At 35.4% G+C, this 24,537-nt stretch overlaps 2 protein-coding genes across 4 annotated transcripts; both read left to right on the top strand.

Moving 5' to 3' along the window:
• Window positions 1–228: 228 nt before the first annotated feature.
• Window positions 229–8,445, top strand: OR10A7 (olfactory receptor family 10 subfamily A member 7). 2 transcript variants are annotated; one of them, XR_008426526.1, is made up of 3 exons: window positions 229–342; window positions 3,486–6,776; window positions 7,389–8,445. XR_008426526.1 is itself a non-coding variant. In XM_024575907.3 (2 exons), exon 2 carries the CDS (start codon window positions 3,769–3,771, stop codon window positions 4,717–4,719), a length of 951 nt encoding a protein of 316 aa, XP_024431675.1. In that variant the 5' UTR covers window positions 229–342; window positions 3,486–3,768; the 3' UTR covers window positions 4,720–8,445. The 2 variants fall into 2 exon arrangements, 1 of the variants encoding a protein (XP_024431675.1); XM_024575907.3 differs by having other exon boundaries at window positions 3,486–8,445.
• An 11,319-nt stretch (window positions 8,446–19,764) lies between these two features.
• On the top strand, window positions 19,765–23,591 carry LOC112318422 (olfactory receptor 6C74). 2 transcript variants are annotated; one of them, XM_024575671.3, is made up of 3 exons: window positions 19,765–19,803; window positions 21,347–21,407; window positions 22,380–23,591. In XM_024575671.3, the coding sequence occupies exon 3, from the start codon at window positions 22,405–22,407 to the stop codon at window positions 23,341–23,343; it is 939 nt and encodes a 312-aa protein (XP_024431439.2). In that variant the 5' UTR covers window positions 19,765–19,803; window positions 21,347–21,407; window positions 22,380–22,404; the 3' UTR covers window positions 23,344–23,591. The 2 variants fall into 2 exon arrangements, with proteins under 2 accessions (XP_024431439.2, XP_053776709.1); XM_053920734.1 differs by lacking the exon at window positions 19,765–19,803 and adding an exon at window positions 20,463–20,512.
• The last annotated feature ends 946 nt before the right edge of the window (window positions 23,592–24,537 follow it).

The following is a 24,537-nucleotide window of genomic DNA, read 5'->3' as shown; positions in this document are numbered from 1 at the left end:
ACATATTAAATTGTAGTTGTTATGACTTAAAGAAAATATAGACCATTCCATCAAAATTCTGCATTCCCCCTTATGAAATAAAAATAGTTGTTTAATTAATGGTAATCCCTTTAAAGTCCCAGGGATTATTTCCCCAAGGCCAGTCACACTTTTAAATATTATTACTAACCTATATCAGCCATTTATTATGAAGGCAAAACAGATTAGTTTGCCAAAGTCATTTGCTTAATTCTGAAGATTTGAGAAAATCAAGAGCTCAATTCACAGTTCTTATAAAATATTACTTATATTTAAAAAAATTATTAAACTTCTAATTAAAGAAGAAATATGGGGTCTTATCTGGTAAGATATATTCATATATTTCTTTTCTTGGTTATAAATTCTTTTTTATTTTTATTTTATTATATATTTCTTTATAATTTATTTTACTCAGTTTTTTAAAAACCTAGTTTTATCTGTGTATCTGTGTCAACAAAACTATATAGGAAAAATTAATATGGAAGCTTGTTTAATTATGGAAAAAGGAACAACTATGTTTTATTAAAGTAAAAAAATGAGGCCCTTGAAATGTTGAGGAAAAGAGTATCAGGAAAACAATAGTTTGATTTAAGAAATGCTTTGGATTTTAACCATATAGAGTATTTTCAGTTCAGATATTGATTATTTGTTCTCTAATTTTTACTAATTTATACTTATGGTTATTAGAGTGCTGTTTCAGTTAGAGAAACTTAGTGATGATGTCCGCTTCAGGTTTTACTCCAAATACTGGTGATATAATTGGATTGATCTATAATCATTTTTATGAAAAAACACATACTTCAAGAAAGCTGGCTGAAATGAGAGGTAAGGTCTAATTTCTCAGAAAAGGTTGAAGGTGGCCTGCTTAATGGAAAGTGAAAAAACTCTTTGGCCTTATTAGGACATAGCCAACTAAATTAGGACTTAAGTAAATATCATTAAATTATCAAAATACCATGCAATATGTAAAAACAGTAAAATTCTGTAGAATTATGTAGTATTAATGCAACTCAACCACAGTTAGCAAATTAAAAAAAAAGACTTCAGTATAGATTTGTGGTAGTTATCGCAACGTCATTGCTGATGAATCTCCTTCTTTAGAGGATATATGCAAAGTATATCCTCTAAAGGATGTCAGTAGGGTTTTTTAGGATCTCGAAAGACAGAGAATATTTAGAGGTACGATTTGTGACACTATAAACTTCTAGTTTTACAATAGACCTTGATCATTCAGGGAAGGACCAGCCATTGCTTTGTGCCACATAAGTAGCAGAACTCTGAGAAGCAGTGGTGGTTGAGTTTTTTAGCAATGCACAGAAAATTATTAGCCTGCAATATGTTCTCAATACCTTCATCAAGTGTTATATTTTTTTTCCTCAAGACAGATGATGGAGTATTTTTAGAGGCATAACAAGTTTAGAATTGTTGTAAAATGCCAGTGAGCACTATAATGCATATAAAGCATTTTATTATGTTTTGCTAAATATACCAGAAATAATAATATTGTTGTTGCTATTACTGATGATGAAAATGGTATTGAAGCAGGTTTTGCCAATTGTAATGAGAGGGTAATGGTCATAATCATTAAAACATCTGTTACCTAGCATTCTGAGACTTCTAAAGGCATGATACCTTGGGATCACCAGAGTCCCTTTCCTTTTTCTATTGTGGACATTGGTTTGAGAACTTCCAGTAAACAAACAGGTGAGATTTTACCAAAGCACATATTTATAGAGTAGAATTAAAATATGGGCCACTTGTTTCAGTATGGATCTATAGGCTGTAAGTTTTTAGTTTTTTACTTCCAGAGGGCAAATCTATTTTAAATATCATTTTGATTATAAAATAAAGTTTCTGAATATATTTGAAAAATGTATTATAAAATAATTGATCCAATATTTACCTTACCCCAACATTTGAAAAAATGAGAAACCATTTGTTTTAGTTCCAATGTAGCATTATGAATAATTTTTTTCAACATAGGTTTCTGTGATTGTAACATTTGATATGCTATTGCTAAGTAGGCCTATACAGAAAATATTTGTATAATTCCACTTTTAGTTAAAATAATTTACTCTAAATAAGGGATAGTGTTTGAGCTTATAACAGTTGAATTAGTACCTTATGGCAGGACTTTTTACCAGGCACATGATTGAAAATGACTAGCTTGGATGGAGGGTGGGAGGTGGGGGTGGGTGGGGCAGGGGAAAGTGGGAAAATGGAACAACTGTATTTGTAAAAAATATGACATACAGGTGGAAAATAGACATATGAAAAGATGCTTAATATCATTAATCATCAGAGAAATTCAAATTAAAACCACAATGAGATATCAGCCCCCTCCCCCTCCCCCCTTAAAAAAAGAAAGGAAGAAAATGACTAGCTTCCACTTCTGACCATGCAGTTTGGACATAATTGACTCTGTTCAGAGTTCAGCTAACTACTGCATGATAATGCTGACTTGGCATCCATTTTTTTTGTAGCCAAGGAACCTATAGGGGCCTTGTGCTGACATTAGCCCCTCCCTTGAGTGCATACACTACATAGCAGCCTGCAAAGTCATTAGGAAATGTTAAATTTCTGACATGACTTCCTCAACTGCCCCTGTGATAAACAATCTCCTTTGCCTCCCAGGGTCTTCCCATTTGTGTATCCCTTGGATAAAACTTGTGGGAAGCATACCAAACCCTGTTTTTTTGGGTTAGAATTGACCAATCCATCCTTAGCCAGGGAACTCCAAAGTACTTCATCCTCAGTCCTACAAAGCATGAACCCCAGGTCCTGTTCTGCACCTGGACTTTACTTCCCCATAAGGCCCCTTGAGGTGTTCCATGTAGCTCTTCCAGGAGCCAGGAGTAATAAATGCTATTTCACTTTCCCTTGTGGTCTTTTGTTGAACTGTGGCTTACCATCGTACACTCCTGGGCTTTATCTAATAAATGTTAATTTAACAAAGTCACAGCACAGCTGGAAGCAGAACTATTCTGATGGATGGGAATTAACATAGTGCTAGAAAGAAGATTTCTTTTTTGTAGGTCATCTTTGTTCAGTGTTTTTTAAAGTCCAACTCAAATGATATGACTATATTTATAATAAGAAATAGGGGCCTAGTAAAGTCAAATTATGTATGGTTCAAGAGACAATATCAAAAGTCACATAAATTAGCTGTCCAATGAAGACAAGAAAGCACCAAAATCATTATATGTTATATTTATTTGTTTATTTATCTTTATTTACTGTTTCTCCCATATATACATATAATGGTGTTAAATACACCTCATTCAGTAGAAACTTTTACATAATCAAGCATTAGAAAAGTCAAGCTACCCCATAACTTATTTTTTTTGCATCCTGGATTTGTTTTTTAATGTAACAATAATTTAAAATAAAATAATATTAAAATTAGTAGATGATTCTATTTTGATTATTTTCTGTCTAACTCTTTCTACTTAATTCTGGAAAAATAGCATGCCTCTAATGAAGAATAGGAACTGCAGACTATGACTACTGTTGAGAGGAAAAACTCACCTAGGTGATAAGCAATTAATAAGACTCATGTAAAATATTTATTTTCCCTTGATTGTATATTATTATAAACATTTTCTCTGCTTCAGAAAAATAGAATGGTAAGACAGCTGAAAGCAGAGATATACGTGTGGATTTTATTGATATTTTTGAAATTATATTTATATTCTAAGACTACCCTTTGATGCACATACTTTGACTTTTAGAGAGAAACTAGTCTAAGATATGATTTGTGAAAATCATACCAGAGTCACTGAGTTTATTCTTCTCGGTTTGACTAACAACCTTGAGATGCAAGTTTCCCTCTTTGCTTTGTTCCTGGTCATCTACACAGTCACTTTGTTGGGCAACTTCCTTATTGTCACAGTTACCAGTGTGGATCCTGCTCTTCAGACACCCATGTACTTCTTTCTCCGAAACCTATCACTTCTCGAAGTCTGTTTCACCTTGGTCATGGTGCCGAAGATGTTGGTAGATCTGCTGTCACCAAGGAAAATCATCTCTTTTATAGGCTGTGGTACCCAGATGTACTTTTTCTTCTTCTTTGGCAGCTCTGAATGTTTCCTCCTCTCCATGATGGCTTATGATCGCTTTGTGGCCATCTGTAACCCTCTTCGATATTCAGTCATAATGAATAGGTCTTTATGCTTGTGGATGGCTGTAGGCTCTTGGATTTCCGGTGTTCCTGTCTCTATGCTACAGACTGCATGGATGATGGCCCTTCCTTTCTGTGGGCCAAACACTGTGGACCACTTTTTTTGTGATGGTCCCCCAGTGTTGAAACTAGTCTCTCAGGATACAAACATGTATGAAATGCAAGCCCTTGCTTCCACACTACTGTTTATTATGTTTCCCTTTTCCCTCATTTTGGTCTCCTACACCCGTATTATCACAACCATCCTAAGGATGCCATCAGCTACTGGTCGCCAGAAGGCATTCTCCACTTGTTCATCACATCTCATTGTGGTATCCCTTTTCTATGGAACAGCCAGCTTGACCTACTTACGGCCCAAATCCAACCAGTCCCCAGAGAGCAAAAAATTAGTGTCATTGTCCTACACTGTCATCACTCCTATGTTAAACCCTATAATCTACAGCCTAAAGAACAATGAAGTGAAGGCAGCAGTCAAGAGGATGTTCACTAGAAAAGTCTTGCAGAAGTTGGATGTGTTTTGAGTTTTATTATTGCATAGTGTGTTTCTAAACAAAGTAGGGGCAGCAGAACCCACAAACAAAAGCTTATTTGAAGATTTGCTCTTATTTTGTCAGTGTCACTGTGATGGGTGGATTTCAGTGTCCAGAGTCCCAGCAAAACGAAATCCAAAACAAACAAACAAACCAAAAAACCCCAGCCCTGGCTGGTGTAGCTCAGTGGATTGAGCACAGGCTGTAAACCAAAGGGTCACTAGTTTGATTCCCAACTGGGGCACATGCCTGAGTTGCAGGCCAGGTCCCCAAGAGGGGACATGCAAGAGGCAACCACACATTGATATTTCTCTCCCTCTCTTTCTCCTTCCCTTCTCCTCTCTCTAAATACACTGGCTGGGGTGGGGTGGAGGGAAGGGGAGAAAATGCAGACAATTGTAACTGAATAAAAATAAATAAATACATTTAAAAGAAAGAAAAAAATGAAAAAAAATAAAAATAAGTAAATAAAATCTTAAAAAAACCCCCCAAAACAGATGGTACTCCAAAATTGGGATACTTGAGAAAATCTTTATGAGGGGACTATTTACAAATAAGGGAGCAGGCTTTGATCACTGTTACACAATTCATGTGATGGAAATTCCACCTCTTGACCTAAAGGGATAAGGAGAAGGAGTTTTAAGTAGAACCTGGAGAATGCTAAACTGTAAGAAAAAGCTACCAACAAGGAGCTCTGTTCTTTAGTAGGGAAAGACAATCATGCCAGCCTTATTCTGATTTCTCTTAAATCTATGGCTGGTGCCCATTCTTGATCAAACCAAAGCTGTGACAGAAAGCAAGAATGTCTGTTAATGAATTATATAAAGGCCAGCCTTCTGGGGCAGCAGGATGGAAAAAGTCATGAAGGGTAAATGAAAATGCCCACCACAAACCATTATATATTCTGCAGCTAATATGATGCAAAGATCAATTATATAATGTGTTTTAAGTGACTTTAAAAGATATTTTGAAAGGTGGAGATTTGTATTTGCCAAAAATTCATGGTGTATATTCTTTATATGGTTGCTGATTTAAATTAGGTTACTTAATAAAATTAATTACCTTAGTATTAATGTTTCTAGACTTGATTCTAGACTTCTTTCATCATTGGCTAAATCAGCTATTAGTTTTTATTCATCACCTATTACTTCTAAGAATTTAAACAGTAAACATTTGCTTGACACTATAGTAAAAGCAAAAGAGTAATGATTATAGCCAACATGATTTATCGAGGTACTGCTTTTGAAAATGCCTTTACAATGACTCAAGCAATAGACCCTATGATACATTTATTTTTCATAAAATACAAATTATTATCAGAATGTCTGAGTAACTTGACAAGGCAGAGTTATTGAGAGATGACCACAAGAATTTGAACTCAGACCCTTGTGAATTTGAAATCCAATATGTTAACTTCTTAAAAATATCTAGTCATATTTTCATCATGGTAAAGCATCATGTATATGGGAATTTGGTCTTTAAGGCCTTAAAGTGCCTTAAAACAACAGAAAAGAAAAATGAGATTGGGTCAAGTTTAATTTTAGAAAATCTTAATTTCACTAACATAAGGATATATTGACTTTATGCAATTTATATATAATGAGATCTGTCATTTTAAGTCATTAGCCAATGTTTGTCTTAATTGTACAGATTATTTTAAAAGCAGTTACCACCTTCCATAATTCTTTGTTAATTTTCAGGAGAATTTAAAAATAATCACAAATTTAAAACTTGTGACAACTATTTTAATTTAATTGTGATTTCTTAAGGTTTGTATTCACTGATTATAATGGGAACTTGGGGTTAGAAATATCAGTTCCTTTAAATCTTTTCTCCTTATAATGGCTATTTTTAAGATTAAGTAATTATTTAAAAATAATTTATTGGGGTAACATTGGTTTTAAGATCATACAGGTTTTAAGCGCACATTTCTTCATACCTGACATGTACACTGCATTGTGTGCCCACCACCCAGAGTCAAAGTCCATGGATGTTCTCAAGGTCCATCCATGTTGTTGCAAATGTCAGAAGTTCATCTTTTCTTATGGGTGAGTAGTATTTCATAGTATATATGTACCACATCTTCTTTATCCAATCCTCTATCAAAGGGGCCATTTCTTAAAGCTTAATATAGATTTTAAATTAATGTTACTAAATTCCGTGACTATCAGATAAGACTATTGCAATAGTTTTATACTAGCTGCATGTGACTCATGGGTAGATGTGAGGCTGTAAAATCATTTTAGTAGTGCATAGACCTGTACATGTTTAATAAAGTAGCATAATAACACATAAATGGAATAAAATAGGCAGTACATAAAAAGAGCTATGGAAGCACTTGTTACATAGTAAACATCATTTGAGTGATAGTATTATTTTTAGAATTAAAGGAAATATTGAGTGGATCTCATATGTTAACAAGTACATTTTAGTTATGCTTATATTATGTTCTGATTGAAATGTAGTTAATTTCTTCCTATAAGATGCAAAAAAAATGTTCATAAGTCATTCACCTACTGTATATCCTGTATGATTTATAATCCATGGCTTTTTGCATGGAATTTATAATAAAATCACTATGTTTCAAATAGTTTTATTAAAAATGATGTAAGTCACAGAGCTACAAGATCTTCATGGAGACCTTTTTTGAAAAATTTCAGCCTCATGGATGGAACTGGAGAGCATTATGCTAAGTGAAATAAGCCAGTCAGTGAAAGACAAATACCATATGATCTCACCTGTAAGTGGAACCTAATCAACAACAATAACAATAACAACAACAACAACAACAAAAATGAGCAAAATAGAACCAGAGACTTGGAAATAAAGAACAAACTCACAGTGACCAGAGGAGATGGGGACAGGAGTAATGGGAGAAAAAAGGGAAAGGGGTAAGCAAAGGAACATGAATAGAGGACTCATGGGCATGGACAATATGGGGGGATTGGCTGTGGGAGTGGGGGGTATAGGGTACAGGTGAGCAACGGGGAGATGAGTGGGACAAATGTAACTGAAGAACAATAAAAATATTTAAGCATCAATTTACAAATTAATTTTTCCTGAAAGTTGTAAAAGTTAATTAATACAGTCATTATATCTAGAGCAACGACTGACAGGATTGATTTGGTGGGCTGTTCTCTCACCAATAGAAGTGCTAACACTTTTGTCACTAAAAGTAATTACAGAATTTTCTTTGGGTAAGTGTTTTCATCATTGCTTTTATGGACATATGAGTGGTTTTTTGGTTGTAGTAAAAAATCTTTTTTTTTTTTTTACAAGGACCCTTCTTAAGTTTACAATGCCATAGACGACTTCTTATATATGCCCCTATATTGCTCATTACAAGAAATTCTGGAACTATTTCCTCTAAATGTGCTTATGTTTGAATGTCAGAGGATGTCCTCATAGGCCAAACCTGGTACACCTAAATAAAAGTTGGCTAGATTAGTTAGTTTACATATTATCCAATTTTGTCACATACAGGGGAGCTGAGTTAAGAAGAAAAAGCTATTGATGTGGCTGATATTTCAATATAGCTTAAAAATCTAACTTTGATTTATTTCAATGACATTCAAGTCAAATCAGTGAATCCAATCCAACATATATAGCATTGCTTTTTATTTATATGTTAAAATGCAATAAAAACCAATGCAATATATAGATTATACATACAGAAATGTGTGCTTCCAACCTATATAATCTTATTAATCAGTGTCACCCCAATACATTTAATACAAAAATAAATAAAAACTGCCCTAAAGTAGTTTTAATTTATTTTGTTTTATTTTCATAATTGTGTGGCATTTAATTTAATTTCATGGGACATAATAAAAAGAATATGACTCCACATTTCCTTTTAAGTTCAGAAGCTTTAGATCTTGAAAGGAGTACATTTACACTGACCCACTCACTCTCCCTGTTACGTACTTACCATCCTCAATAATCTTCAGCAATACATTGTCTCCTGAATGATTAATTTTGATCAGAAAGCATTAAGTTTCTAAAACTGGGGTGGAGGGACCAGGAAGTTGGGAAGCCATTGGCGAATTGTTATGCCTCTTCCTAGTGGGATGACTTTACTCAAATATTTAGGGAAATGGAATGTTATTGGTAAGCAATTTAGAGCATTATTTTATATTAAAATAAATGCACAGTATTATGGGGTTGACTAACCCAAGATATATCTTGATATTACAGGGAGTCTTTTGGGCTATGACTGTCCTTTCTACTGCAACTGCTGGGTCAGTGACTTATTCTTTGCTATGGTGCTTTGGTAGAAAATGCCTGAGTTGCACTAACCTAAAAGATATATTAAAACCCTAGAGTACTAAGAAGAGAAAACAGGGATCCAAGGTGGTGGAAGAGTAGGTGGATGTTACACACACCTCCTCACAGGCCCAAACTTGAGTTACAACTAAAATATAAAGCAACCAACCTGAAGAACTACCCAAAGACATGCTGAACAGATGTCTTATAACCAAAGATTTACACAAGTGGCCATATTGCGACATGTATGAAGGACAAAGATGCAAAAAGGACTGGCCTGACTCCCACAGGCAGTAACTAAGTTTCTGGAGAGTTATCTCAGCTGCAAAGGTTCCCCCTAGAAGTGTGGAGTCTCAACTGCAAGCCTGGCTCCCCAGCCCAGAGCACCAGAGTTGGGAAGAGGTACCCATATAATATCTGGCAGAGAAAATAAGTGGGGATTCTGTCCACCAGGAACAGAAGAGAGTCTGCTAGACACAGGTGTCCTCTTATAAGACAAATGCACAAAATATCTTTCACAGCCACTCACCCTGAGTACCAGTGGAGTGAGGGTGGGGCAGACTAGAGTTGTGTGGGGAAACAGTGGTGTCTGTGGGTCTGGGGAAAGAGCTAAAGGGAGAGCTGCCAGGATCCCTGAGCTGAATTCTTCTCCCACACCGCAGACACTATTTTTCTTGGGTGGAGTACTCCCCTGCATAGGCAACAGGTTGGGATACCCTCCGGACTCCAAACAAACAAGCAAGAAAAATACAACCAGAGACACTGAAATAAAGAACAAACTGACAGTAACCAGAGAGGAGTGGGGTGAGGGATAATGGGGAAAATAGGAGAAGGGCCATCAAGGAATGTGTATAAAGGACAAAACATGGACAAAACAAGGAATATGTATAAAGGACACAGGGACAAAACAAAAGGAGAGTAGAATCAAGGGTGGGAAGTGGGGGTTGGGGAGGGGGGAAAATGGAGACAACTATACTTGAACAACAATAAAAATTTTTTTAAAAAGAATAAAATGGCAATAGATATGTACCTATCAGTAATCACTTTAAATGTAAATGGCCTAAATGTTCCAATCAAAAGACATAGGGTAACTGAGTAGATAAGAAAACAAGACCCATATATATGCTGTCTACAAGAGACCCATGGCACTACAAAAAATACACAGCAACTAAAAGTAAAGGGGTAGAAAAGATATTTTACTCAAATGGAAATGAAAATAAAGCTGGGGTAGCAATACTTATATGAGACAAAATAATCTTTAAAACAAAGGTACTAGTAAGAGAAAATGAAGGACACTACATAATGATAAAGGGAGCAACTCAAAAAGAGGATATAACACTTGTAAATATGTATGCACCCAACCTAGGAATACCTAAATATAAAAAGCAAATCTTGATGAACATAAAGAGATCAACAGTAATTCAGTCATAGTGTGGGACTTTAACACCCCATTGTCATCAATGGATAGGTCTTCCGGACAGAAAATCAACAAGGAAACAGCAGCCTTAACTGACATAATAGATAAGATGGATTTAATTGATATCTTCAGAGAATTTTACCCCAGAGGAGCAGAATATACATTCTTTTCAAGTGCACCTGGAACTTTTTGTTGAACAGAACACATGTTGAAACACAAAACAAATCTCTATAAATTTAAAAGATTAGAATCATATCAAGCATCTTCTCTGAGCATAATGTTATGAAAATAAAAATCAATCACAAGAAAAAAACTGAAAAACGTAAAAGAAATGGAGGCTAAATAAAGGCATGTTTCTAAACAATGAATGGGTTAACAATGAAATCAAGGAATAAATCAAAAGATACCTTGAAACAAATGAAAATGAGAACACAACAACCTAAAATCTATGGGGGCATAGAGAAAGCAGTCCTAAGAGGAAAATTTGTAGCATTAAAGGTCTACCTCAAGAAACAAGAAAAATATAAAATAAAAAATCCAAATTTAAACTTAGAGGAGCTAGCCCTAGCCGGCATGGCTGAGTTGGTTGGGCATCATCCTGCTAAGTGAAAAGTCACCAGTTCAACTCCTGCTCAGGGCACATGCCTGGGTTGTGGGCCTGGTCCCCAGCTGGGGCATGTGCAGAGGCAACTGATTAATGTTTCTCTCCCTTTTTTTCTCCCTACCTTCCCCTCTCTCTAAATAAAATAAATAAAACCTATTAAAAATAAACTTAAAGGAACTAGAAAAAGAACAGCAAATAAAGCCCAAAGTGAGGAGAAGAAATAAAACACTAGAGATCAGAGCAGAAATAAACAAAATAAAGTCTAAAAAAATACAAAAGATCATGAAACCAAAAGTTGGTTCTTTGAAAAGACAAACAAGATTGAGAAACCTTTAACCAGACTCAACAAGAAAAAACGAGAGAAGCTCAAAATAAATAAAATGAGAAATGAAATAGGAGAAGTAACAAGTGACACTAAAGAAATACAAAGCATTATAAAAAAATATTATGAACAAATATAGGCCAACACTTTGGACAATCTGGGAGAAGAGATAAATTTCTAGAAATATACAATCTTTCAAAACTGAATCAGGACAAATCAGAAAGTCTGAATAGATTATAACTAATGAAATTGAAGCAGTAATCAAACAAATCCCAGAAACAAAAGTTCTGAATAATATGAATTCAATGGCAAATTACTAAAGATTCAAGGACCATACATCTACCCTTCTCTAACTATTCCAAAAAATTCCAGAGAAGGGAAGGCTCCCAAGCTCATTATACAAGGACAGAGTTATTCTAATTTCAAAACTAGATAAATACACTACAAAAGAAGAAAATTATATGCCAAATCCCCGATGAACATAGATGCAAAAATCCTCAACCAAATATTAGCAAAATGAATACAGCAACACATTTAAAAAATCACATACCATGATCAAGTTGTATTTCTTTTTGGAATGCAATGTTGGTACAATATTCACAAATTAATGTGCTACACTACATAAATAAAATTAAGGATAAAAATCACACGATCGTTTCAATAGATGCAAAAAAAGAATTTGATAAAATTCAGCACTCATTTATGACAAACTTTCAGCAAAGTAGTAACAGTGCGAACACACCTCAACATAATAAAGGTCATATATGACAAACCAATATTATTCAAGAAAGAATAACTAAAAGTGTTTCCCTTAAGATCAGGAACAAGACAGGGATGTCTGCTTTCATGACTCTTATTCAACATAGTACTGGAAATTCTAGCCACAGTAATCAGAAAAGAAGAAATAAAAGGCACCCAAATAGGAAAGAAAGAAGTTAAACTGTCATTATTTGCAGATGACTTGATACTGTATGTAGAAAACCCTAAAGACTCCACAAAAAAATTACTGAAACTGTTAAATTAACTTAGTAAAATAGCAGTACACAAAATTAATAATCAGAAACCATTGGCATATTTATATACCAATAATGATTTATCAGAATGAAAAACTAAGAAAACAATCCCCATAACTATTTCAACAAAAAAGTAGGCACATAGAAATTAACTTAACCAATTAGGTCAAAGGCCTGTACTCATACAATTAAAAGACACTGAAGAAAGAAATTGAGGAAGATATGAATAAGTGAAAGAATATACCACGTTAATGGATAGGAAGAATTAAGATTATTAAAATGTCCATACTCCTAAAGCAATCTATGGATTCAACACAATTCTTATCAAGACACCAATCACATATTTCACAGAACTATAACAAATATTCCAAAAACTTATATGGAAACACAAAAGATCCCAAATAGCTTCAGCAATCTTGAGAAAGAAGAACAAGGTTGGAGGAGTCATGCAACCTGATATCACGCTATACTACAAGGCCATAGTATGTAAAACAGCATGATACTGTCATAAAAACATAAATATAGGGGAATGGAACAGAAAAAAATAAACCAATGCCTTTAATGTCAATTGATATTTGAGAAAAGAGGCAAGAACATAAAAAGCAGTAATACAGTCTATTTGTATAAATGATGTTAGAAAAATGTACTATGAATCTGTTCAATTGATGTCTCTCTTGCACATTGATGTTTCTCTCTTTCTTTCTCCCTCCCTTCCCCTCTCTCTAAAAGTAAATAAATAAAATCTTAAAAAAATAAAATGGTAAATGAAGAAAGCCATCATCATAGATACCTATACTTGGAAAAATTATCCTTTAAGAGTGAAGGAGAAGTAAACACTTTCTCAGAAAAACAAAAACAGCGAATTTATCATTAGCAGGTCTGCCCTACAAAAAATTAAAAGAAGTCCTTCAAGGAGACGGAAAATGATATAGGTCAGAAACTCAATGTTTTTACACTATGAACAAGAATAAACTCAAAATGGATCAAAGACTTAAATGTAAGACTTGAAATCTTAAAACTCCCAGAAGAAACATAGGCAGTAAAATCTTGGACATATCTCGCAGAAATATTTTTTTCTGGTATATCTGTGCAGGCATGGAAAACAAAAGAAAATAAACAAATGAGACTACTGAAACTAAATAACTTTTTGCACTAAAAGGAAAGTAAGCAATAGAACTAGAGACATGGAAATAAAGAACAAACTGACAATAACCAGAGTGGGGCAAGAGGGATAAAGGTGGAAAGAAGGAAAAGGGTCAAGTCAAAAAACATGTACAAAGGACCCATGGACATGGACAATGGTGGGGGGAATTGAATGTGGGAGGTGAGGGTGGGTAGGGCAGGGGAGAGTAATGGGGAAAACTGGGGACAACTGTATTTGAACAACAATTAAAAATGCAAAAAAAAAAAACCCAAAGAAAACCATCAATAAAATGAAAAGACAACTCATGGAATTGGGAGAACATATTCACCAATGATACATCTGATAAGGGGTTAATATGCAAAATTTATGAAGAACACAAACAACATAACAGCAACAAAACAGACAATCCAATCAAAAATGGTCAAAGGACTGGAATAGACACTTCTCCAAAGACAACATAAAATAGTGATGGAAAGAGGCTTGACTTGAGGTTATGAACATCAATACAATCATGATGATGTATCATTATAGAATTGAACTTGAACATTATATAATTTTATTATTCAATGTCACCCTAATAAATTCAATTAAAAATTATAAAATAGCTCTGGCTTGTGTGGCTCTGTTGGTTTAAATGCTATCCCATGCACTGAAAGGTTGCGGATTCAATTCCTGGTCAGGGCACATAACTAGGTTGCGGGTTTGATTTCTGTTCCGGTAGCATCCAGGAGGCAACCGTTTGGTGTTTCTCTCTCTCTCTCTCTCTCCACCTTCCTCTCTCTGTACAAAAAAAAAAGCAGTGAAAAAGTGTCCTCAGGGGAAGATAAAAATAACTTTAAAAATTAAAAAATAAACATCAAGTTATAAAAAAGAATGTTTTGTAGTAAACAGCTTTGTCAGTTTTTTTTTTTTTTTCCTTTCAGACCATTATACTAAAGACGTTGTCTTCTAATTTGGAAAGACTAGGGCAATTTTTTTCCCCTTTTAAAAACTGTGAATTCCCAAACCTCAGGGTTTCTCAGCCATAAACAACATCCAGTAGCCATCCTCTTTCCCCATAGAATTTTTTTTATTGTCATTCAAGTACAGTTGTCTCTATTGCCTCTCTACCACTCCCCCACCCCAGCCATTCCCACCTCTCACCCCTGATCCCACCCCCTTGATTTTCCCCATGTGTCCTTTACAGATGTTCCTGAAAACCCTTCCCCCTTCTCCCCTACCCCCTCCTTGTACCCTCCCACATCCCCTCTGGTTACTGTCTGTTCTTAATTTAAAGGAAAAGGGAACGAGAATGTGAAGCTCCTGCTTCCTGTTATGTTAGTGAGTAATAAAGTTGTCACAGACCCAGGATACTCGTCTCCTCTGTCAGTACCTATGAAATGGTGGTGGGATAACCTGGTAGACTCTAAGTTCAGGCCCTTCCCAGATTTTGATAACATAGATTTGGTAGAGTATGAAAAAGATAACTATGACAGCAGTTCACAAAAAATATGTTTATTTTCTCATTTAAATGTTCAGCTGGTGTGTTAGAGGGCAGGAGCCTAAAGTAGAATAAAAATACCTTCTTCAATAAATGGTGCTGGGAGATCTGGACAGGTACATGCAAAAAATGAAACCAGACCGCCAATTTATGCCATACATAAAAATAAACTCAAGATGGATAAAAGACTTAAATGCAAGTCATGACTCCATAAAAGTCCTAGGGAAAAACATAGGTAAGAAAGTTTCAGATACCCCATGCAATAATATTTTCACTGATATGTCTCCTAGGGCAAGCAACATAAAAGAAAAAATAAAAAAATGGGAATACATCAAACTAAAAAGCTTCTGCATGGCTAAAGAAAGCATCATCAAAATGAAAAGGAATTCAACAGTATAGGAAAACATTTTTGCCCATGATACCTCAGGTAAGGGTTTGATCTCCAAAATATATAAAGAACTAATACAACTCAACACCAGGAAGACAGGCAATCCAATTTAAAAAATGGGCAAAAGACCTGAACAGACACTTCTCCAAGGAGGACATATAGAGAATCCATAGACATATGAAAGGATGCTCAGCATCACTAGCCATCAGAGAGATGCAAATTAAAACCACATTGAGATACCACTACACACTGGTCAGAATGGCCATCATGAACAAATCAACAAACCAGTGCTGGTGAGGTTGGGAGAAAAGGGAACCCTAGTGCACTGTTGGTGGGAAGGCAGACTGGTGCAGCCACTGTGGAAAACAGTATGGAATTTCCTCAGAAAACTAGAAATGGAACTGCCTTTTGACCCAGCAATTCCACTGCTGGGATTATACCCTAAGAATCCTGAAACACAAATTCAAAAGAACCTATGCATTTTAATGTTCATAACAGCACAATTTATAATATCCAAGTGCTGGAAGCACCCTAAGTACTCATCTGTAAATGAATGGATCAAAAAACTGTGGTACATTTACACAATGGAATGCTACGCAGCCAAAAGGAAGAAGGAGCTCCTACCCTTCATGACAGGATGGATGGAACTGGAGAGCATTATGCTGAGTGAAATAAGCCAGATGGTGAAAGACACATGCCATATGATCTCACCTATAAGTGAAACCTAATCAACAAATCAAACAAGCAAACAAAATATAACCAGTGACATAGAAATAGAAAACAAACTGACAGTACCCAGAGGGGAAGGGGAAGAGGAATAATAGGGGAAAATAAGGGAATGGTCACTGAGGAACATATATAAAGGACACATGGACAAAGCCAAAGGAGGTAGCATCCAGGGTAGGAGGTGGGGATGAGTGGGGCGGGAGGCTATGATGGGGTGAAAATGGAGACAACTGCCCTTACCTGAACAACAATTTTTTTTTTTAAGGAAGAAATCAAATGAGCAAAATAGAACCAGAGACATGGAAATAAAGAACAAACTGGCAGTGGCCTGAGGGATGAGTGGGTGGGGATAATGGGGGAAAGAAGGGGAAGGGGCAAGTCAAGGAACATATTTAAATGACCCATGGATATGGACAACAGGGTGACGATTAACTGTGGGTGTCAGGGGTGGGTGCAGCAGCGGAGAGCAACAGGGGAAAAATTGGGACACCTGTAATTGAACAACAATAAATTTTAAAAAGAACTGTAAAAATATTAATTCATTAAAAATACCAAATAAAAACAGGAAAAACACCCTTCGGTACATTCTTAGGGTTTCTTTGATGGTATAACCTGTCATGGTGTCAGGAACCTCTGTGCGTTTGCTCTTTTTTTTTTTTTTAAATATATTTATTGATTATGCTATTACAGTTGTCCCATTTCCCCCCCACACTCCACTCCATCCTGCCCACCCCCCTCCCTCCCACATCCCCCCCCCATAGTTCATGTCCATGGGTCATACTTATAAGTTCTTTGGCTTCTACATTTCCTACACTATTCTTACCCTCCCCCTGTCTATTTTCCACCTATCATCTATGCTACTTATTCCAACCCTCATGTTCTAGTTGTTTGCCTAGTTTGCTCTCGTTTTTGTTTTATGTGTGGTCGTTAATAACTGTGTCATTTTTACTGTTCCTATTTTTGATCTTCTTTTTCTTAGGTAACTCCCTTTAACATTTCATATAATAAGGGCTTGGTGATGATGAGCTTCTTTAACTTGACCTTATCTGAGAAGCACTTTATCTTCCCTTCCATTCTAAATGATAGCTTTGCTGGACACAGTAATCTTGGATGTAGGTCCTTGCGTTTAATCTTGGGTAATGTAATTATGATGTGCCTTGTTGTGTTCCTCCTTGGGTCCAGCTTCTTTGGGACACTCTGAGCTTCCTGGACTTCCCAGAAGTCTATTTCCTTTTGCCAGATCAGGGAAGTTCTCCATTATTTGTTCAAATAAGTTTTCAATTTTTTATTCTTCCTCTTCTCCTTCTGGCACCCCTATAATTTGGATGTTGGAACGTTTCAAGGTGTCCTGGAGGTTCCTAAGCCTCTCCTCATTTTTCAAAGTTCTTGTTTCTTCATTCTTTTCTGGTTGAATGTTTGTTTCTTCCTTCTGGTCCATACCATTGATTTGAGTCCCAGTTTCCTTCTCATCACTATTGGTTCCCTGTACATTTTCCTTTGTTTCTCTTAGCATAGGCTTCATTTTTTCATCTGTTTTTCGAACAGATTCAACCAAGTCTGTGAGCATATTGATAACCAGTGCTTTGAACTGTGCATCCGATAGGTTGGCTATCTCTTCGTCGCTTAGTTGTATTTTTTCTGGAGCTTTGAAGTGTTCTGTCATTTGGGCCATTTTTTTGTTTGTTTGTTTGTCTTGGCGCATCTGTTACTTTAAGGGGCGGAGCCTTAGGTGTTCACCGGGGCGGGGTAATGCTGGTTGCTGCGCTGTGACGCTGTACGTGGGGGAGGGGCTGAGCGGGAGCAATGGCGCCCGCCTCACTCTCTTCCGGATTTCAATCTTTCACTCCGATACCCACAATCAAACTGGGCCACTCTGGTGCTGGCCCGAGTAAGTGGGCCTGTGCACACTCCAGGCCCCTGTGGGTCTCCCCAACAACCTCTCCTGTGAGGCTGGGAGTCTCTCCTGCTGCCGCCCCAACCCCCAGGGGCGCTTTCAATCAGAGGTTTGAGGCTTTATTTCCCCGAGCTGGAGCCCTGGGTTGCGCGGTCTGCTTCGCTGCCCGCCGTTCGTCCGGTTTATCTGTGGGCGAATGTGGTGCCGCAGGGTGCTACCCACCGCTCTGCCTGCCCCGTTCTCCGCCACTCTGAGTCCGGCCCTCTGGGTTTATCTGTGCAAATGTGGGGCCGCAGGGTCTGCTAGTGCTCAGACTGCCTGCGCCATTTGTCCCACACTCCGCCAGTCTCAGTCCCGCCACAGCCACGCGAGTCCTCTCCACCCAGGTGCCCGTCTCCGCCCCTCCTACCGGTCTGGATGTATGTTTATTTTCTATTTCCTTGGTGTTGGTCCCCCTTGCTGTTCGATTCTCTGTCAGTTCTGGTTGTGCGAGGAGGCGCAGTGTGTCTACCTACGCCGCCATCTTGGTTCCCGTTTGCTCTTTTTGATTTGCCATTCTTAGTGTAATGGCCCATAGTCATGGCTCAGGCTGGCTTGTTATCCCATCTCCACTCCAACAATGATAGGGAGTAAAGAGGAAGAGGTGGTCAAACACACTTTATCAAAGAATAAGCCCTGGAAATTGCACAAATTATCTCCATTTACATCCTTTGGGCAGAATCTATTCTCATGTCTTCACTAGCAAGGAAGGATAGCTGCAGAGAAAGATAGATGAATATTCCTTTAACAACAAAGTGGTGGAGAATGTGTAGTTATAAAATAATCAGTTTAAGATCCTTTAGATAATATCACTTTCCTGAGGAAACACAGCTTTCAGTATAGAAACAAATGGCATGTAAAAATAAAATAGCTCTGTCTAGAGAATTACAAAATAATGGTACATTTAGCCTCAGATACAATATTTTCTACCAGGCTAAATTGTACATCTCATATTCCCACATTTTATTACTGACTAAAATAAACTTCTTTATATTTTTAGGTTATTCTTTTAAAAATTAATTATTATTGTTGTTCAAGTACAGTTGTCTGCATTTACCCCCCCTTTACTCCCCCCCACCCCAGCCATCCCCACCTCCCTCCCCTGGTCGCTCCCCCTTGGTTTTGTCCATGTGTCCTTTATAGTTTTCCTGAAAACTCTTCCCCCTTCCCCCACCATTATCCCCTCCCACCTCCCCTCTGATTACTGTCAGTTTGTTCTTTACTTCAATGTCTCTGGTTATATTTTGCTTGTTGTTTGTTTTGTTGATTAGGTTCCACTTAAAGGTTAGATCATATGGTACTTGTCTTTCCCTGCCTGGCATGGATGGAACTGGAGACCATTATGCTAAGTGAAATAAAATAAACTTCTTTTTCTTTCAAATATTTTTCTATGTATCAGAGATTTTAAGGCATGAATGCATGGGAGGTCTCACATATATTAGGGAGATGTATACTGAGTTATCTGGAGACATAATAAAAACTCATTTTTTAAAAATTTATTTTTTAAAATTATTTAGTGTCTGGGGAAAACACTTGTGTAACATATAAATTGGTTTGCTTTGGAAATGGTGTTCATGGATCTCATATCCTTATGAGAAGCCTTCGTAATCTCTAGATATTTTCCTTTAGAGCATAGAAAGCATAAATACTCCTTGGAATCAAGTGTTGATTAATTTTATATGGAACAGTGTGTAATACTTAAGAGTATTCAGTAAATAATGGGGAAATTTAACACACTATCTTAAAATCTGTAATAAAATGGCTAATCAAACTATTTACAAAGTAGGTGATAAAAAACAGTTTAGATTGTAGAATATGAGGAGATGCATTTGAAAAATGGGATATTGGTGTCCTCTCTTCAGCTTGATATGAAAGATCTAAATATTGAGGCAGATGTGATTTGTCTGGATAAATCTGTGTATCCATCTATTTAAAAAGGTGTTTCAGTTTTTAGGTGTTCTTGGTACACTAAAAAAGATGAAAACAATTTTTCTAAAATGTAATGACAATATTTCCTGTTAAATATATTTAATCTCACATTTGTTCTATTTTTACCTTTTACTTCATTTCCCCCAACCTTTTAAATTTTAACTTAAGGGAAATGGTGAAAAGAGACAAGTAGACTGTAATGAAAGTTTAGTACTGAAATCCTTTTTCTTTTTGGACTCTATCTAGTATTGATAGTATCTAATACAGCTAATCATATTTGCATTCATAATCCTAACTTCTAATGGTTTCATTTGATAAATTTTGTTGTTTATTTTACAGTGTGTGTTGCAGGTTAGTTGGTGAATACAATTGTTGAAATTTGACAAAGAAATGACTTGACATCATAATTTTTTTAATATTCATTTTCTATTGCTGTTGTAACAAATTTCAGCAAACTTGTTGGCTTAATACAATGCACATTTGTTATTTTACAATTTTAGATATCACAAAATTTTTATTTGGGTGATTTAAATATATGCCTTGCTGCAATGTTGCCATTAAGGTAAGTTGTGTAAATGAGGAAAATACTTGTAATAGGTTGGTTTGCAATTATCTGAATGTGAAAGGAATGTCCAGGGGAAAAACTAATTGGTTTTCACTCAGTAATGTCTATATATTAAATATACATAATTTTGATAATAAAACTCTAATCATTATCTTTAAGAAAATCATGTGTGTACTCCACTTTATCTCTGTCCAGGCTGCTTCCTTTCCAAGAAATACTTTCTCTTTCTTTTTTTTTAATATTTAAAACCTCTTTGAATCCACCTTTCCTCCTGTAAATTCATCTAGATATTATTGGAATCAGCTTTTGTTTGTCCTTATAAGTTTATTTTATTTCTTTATATACCTTTTTAATGATAATGCATGGGTTAGGGATTAGAAATAATTATTTTGGTATCCTCAATATAGAAAACATTGCTTTATGTAATACCATCATAAGACCTTAACCGTTTTATGTGTTTGATGATGAAGATACTGAGAAAGGAAATTTTTCTTAGTGATATCTTTAAACTTTTTAATTTTAAAAATTCACCATAATCTGGCCCATAATTATTTGTACCTGATGTTGTACTGTTAAGAGGGCAACTTTGGAAAATACACTCTTTCAATCAATGCTGATGTTCGATTTACTAGCTGTACAAACCAGAACAATCTGTCTCAATATATGCCTCATGTTGAGAATAGCCATCTATAATATTCCTTCAATTGTGTGTTAGCCAGATATTTGAATATTCTCATGATGATAAAATATATATCTCTTAAAATTTGTGTCACACTATTCTGTGATTCATTATGTGTCTGAAATTTAGCAAATAATTCTCTTCTCTTTTAGGATATGTTGATCTCACAACTCTTCATGTTTTCAGTCTGTATTTTAGACAAAGAACAAAAAGGTAAGTATAAGAAATGCAAGCAGCTGAAGAGAAGTTTCACTGGTAAATATTCCTCCTTATAATTTTTACCTACTAACATATTTTTTTAATGTTTCCTTTTTTCCCCTCAAACTCACTATCCTGTCTCTCAAAAACTTTCCTTACCTCTGTAGGGTTCCATAAAGCTTTATTTTTGTCTTTATCTTTCTCTTTACTTCTGTTTCATATAATTCCATGAATTCATATTTATATATTTTCCTCTGCTTCTATAAATATATTACTTATTCTCACTTCTCACTGTATTCTACCTGGTCCATTCTCAAAATTATAACCTGACATTGCCAGACTATTCTTGCTTTTGTTTGGGGTAACGAAGTGGAAAGTGCTGGATTGTAACAGAGATTGAGGAGATATAAGTACTACTGAGGACAGAAAATAAAATTTTTCCAGTGCCTCTTAATCACTTATCTGGAATTGGATCAAATTAACCATGAAAGTAGATGAGACAGGAATCAGGCATTTGAATTTGATTAGTTAAATAAAATAGTAAAATGTGTACTAGCTCTATTTATTGATTTTGGCTAGGTTTGTGGTATATGCATATATAAGGCAAAACATGAGCTTCTAAAGACATCATTTTGGTTCTAGTGTGCAAACTTCTTTATTTGGACAGGAAATGCCAAGTCACCCCAACTCTTCCATATTAATAGGAGAGAAAAAGCATTTTTCTATGCTTTGAGACTCTCTCTAATCCCTCTAATTAAAACAATCACATAAAAACAATCAACAATTACTATTGCTATACAGATTATTCTCTAGTAGTACAATGGCAAACTAAAGTTTCAACTATTTTTTTCCTGGCAAACACATCTTTAAAACATAAATATGATCATTGTATAAATTCTATCTGAAACATCACTTTGCTAACTTTACTTTCAACACTAGTTATTTTTCCATCAAGATCATCATTTTCTTTCTTTATTTCCTATTTAGACATAGCAAATGTTGGAGAACAGTAATGGAAAACCATACAAGAGTGACAGTGTTTATCCTAGCAGGTTTGACTGATGACCCACAGTGGAAAATTGTGTTATTTATCTTCCTGCTTCTCATTTACTTGCTAAGCATCACTGGCAATCTGACCATCATCACACTCAGCCTGGTGGATATTCACCTCAAGACCCCCATGTATTTTTTCCTTCGTAATTTTTCCTTTTTAGAAATTTCCTATACTACTACATGCATTCCCAAATTGCTGGTTGTTATGGCAACAGGGGACAAAACCATTTCCTATAATTGTTGCATCACTCAAGTGTTTTTTGCTTTCCTTTTTGGAGCATCTGAGTTCTACTTGCTGGCAGCTATGTCCTATGACCGCTATGTTGCCATCTGCAAGCCCCTGCATTACACAACCATCATGAACAGTAAAATCTGCATACAGCTTGTCCTCAGTTGTTGGCTTGCTGGGTTTTTAATCATCTTTCCACCACTTGTCATGGGCCTGGACTTAGAATTTTGTGCCTCCAATATTATTGAGCACTTCTACTGTGACACTACTCCTCTCCTCCAGATCTCCTGCACAGACACACAGAATCTTGAAATGATGGCATTCATTTCAGCTTTTGTGACTCTTGTGGTCACATTGTTAATGGTGATAACATCATATACTTGTATTGCCTTGACCATTCTAAAAATCCCTTCAACTAGTCAGAGGAAGAAGGCTTTTTCAACGTGTTCCTCTCATATGATTGTGATATCTCTTTCTTATGGCAGTTGCATTTTTATGTATGTTAAACCATCATTCAAAGAAAGAATAGCTTTTTCTAAGGGAATTGCAGTTCTGAATACCTCAGTTGCACCACTTTTGAACCCTTTCATCTACACTTTACGGAACCAACAAGTAAAAAAAGCTTTCATGATTATGGTCCACAGGGTAATTATTTTCTCAAAAAAATGAATATCCTATTGCACTATCTATATAATGAAAATGAACAAAGGACTCCCTAATAACACCAGTGTGTGCAACAGTAGCTTTCAATACATAATTTCTCCTTTTTTTTACCATTCGTTTCTGATATTTAGCTTTATGTCTTTCAAGCTTTATTTTCACAGAAATCATTGCTCTACAGACATTAATTTTCTCTATTTTTTTCAATAGACTATTTTTCTGATCTCACTTTATTTTCCCCTGGATATGTAAAAGAAATTGAGTTTAAATTTTTACTCTATATTTTTTGTTACTCAATTCTAGTTGGTCAAGACTTTAAAATATTTCATTGGAATTATATTTAATGTAGCATGCAATACAAAGTTTATTACTATACTTCTTTGTAATCATTTATAACCTACTTAAAACTAATAGTCATTTATATTTGTTGTAATACTACCAAGTCATTGGTTCACATTCTATTTTAAAAAAATTAAAAGGAAATTATAACATTACAATAGTGTTGATGCTCATCTTTGAGAATGTTTGTTTATTAAAAATATAATTGTTATTTTAAAGGACATTTTATACAAACTAGTTATTTTTAAAAGTTATATTTGAGCCCTGGATAGGTGGCACAGTTGGTGGAGTGTCATCCTATACACCAAAAAGTTGCAGGTTCCATCCCCCTCAGGGCACATACCTAAGCTGTAGGTTGACCCCTACTTGGGGCACACATGGGGGGGCAACCAATAGATGTTTCTCTCTCACATACATGTTTCTTTCTCTCTTTCTCCCTTCCTCTCTCTCTAAAAAAATTAATCAGTAAACATGTCCTAGGGTGAGAATTAAAAAAAAGAATTAATATTTGAAAAATACTATTTAAAGAAGTAATATATAAGGCAGGAAAAAAACTCCATATACAATGCAACTGACTAAACAAGTATGTAGATTTGTGTAGCATTTGTTGAATAAACAGGATCTTAAAATATATTTGTGTCATGAATATGATTTCAGGAAAAATGGTTATTTAAACAAGTTATATTTCTATTGATAATTTTGGTAAAGTTTTTAATCCATTTTGAGAAAATAGATTTAATCATCCTAAAACATTATCTTTTATAAATTTTAAGAGCAAAGAAATGAGAAAAAATGTGTATATATAAAATTTTGAGACAATCTATAAAAAAATCAAAGGTTCTCTTAATATTCTGATTAATTTTG

This window comes from Desmodus rotundus, chromosome 3, assembly GCF_022682495.2.
Source record: "Desmodus rotundus isolate HL8 chromosome 3, HLdesRot8A.1, whole genome shotgun sequence".
In the NCBI taxonomy this organism is placed as follows: Eukaryota; Metazoa; Chordata; class Mammalia; order Chiroptera; family Phyllostomidae; genus Desmodus; species Desmodus rotundus.
Note: the sequence above shows the minus strand (reverse complement) of the source record. Positions and strands in the feature narration are given on the sequence as shown.

Bases quoted from the DNA above. Each gene is read 5' to 3' on its own strand.
- OR10A7 (XM_024575907.3), top strand. From the start codon at position 3,769: ATGATTTGTGAAAATCATACCAGAGTCACTGAGTTTATTCTTCTCGGT.
- LOC112318422 (XM_024575671.3), top strand. From the start codon at position 22,405: ATGGAAAACCATACAAGAGTGACAGTGTTTATCCTAGCAGGTTTGACT.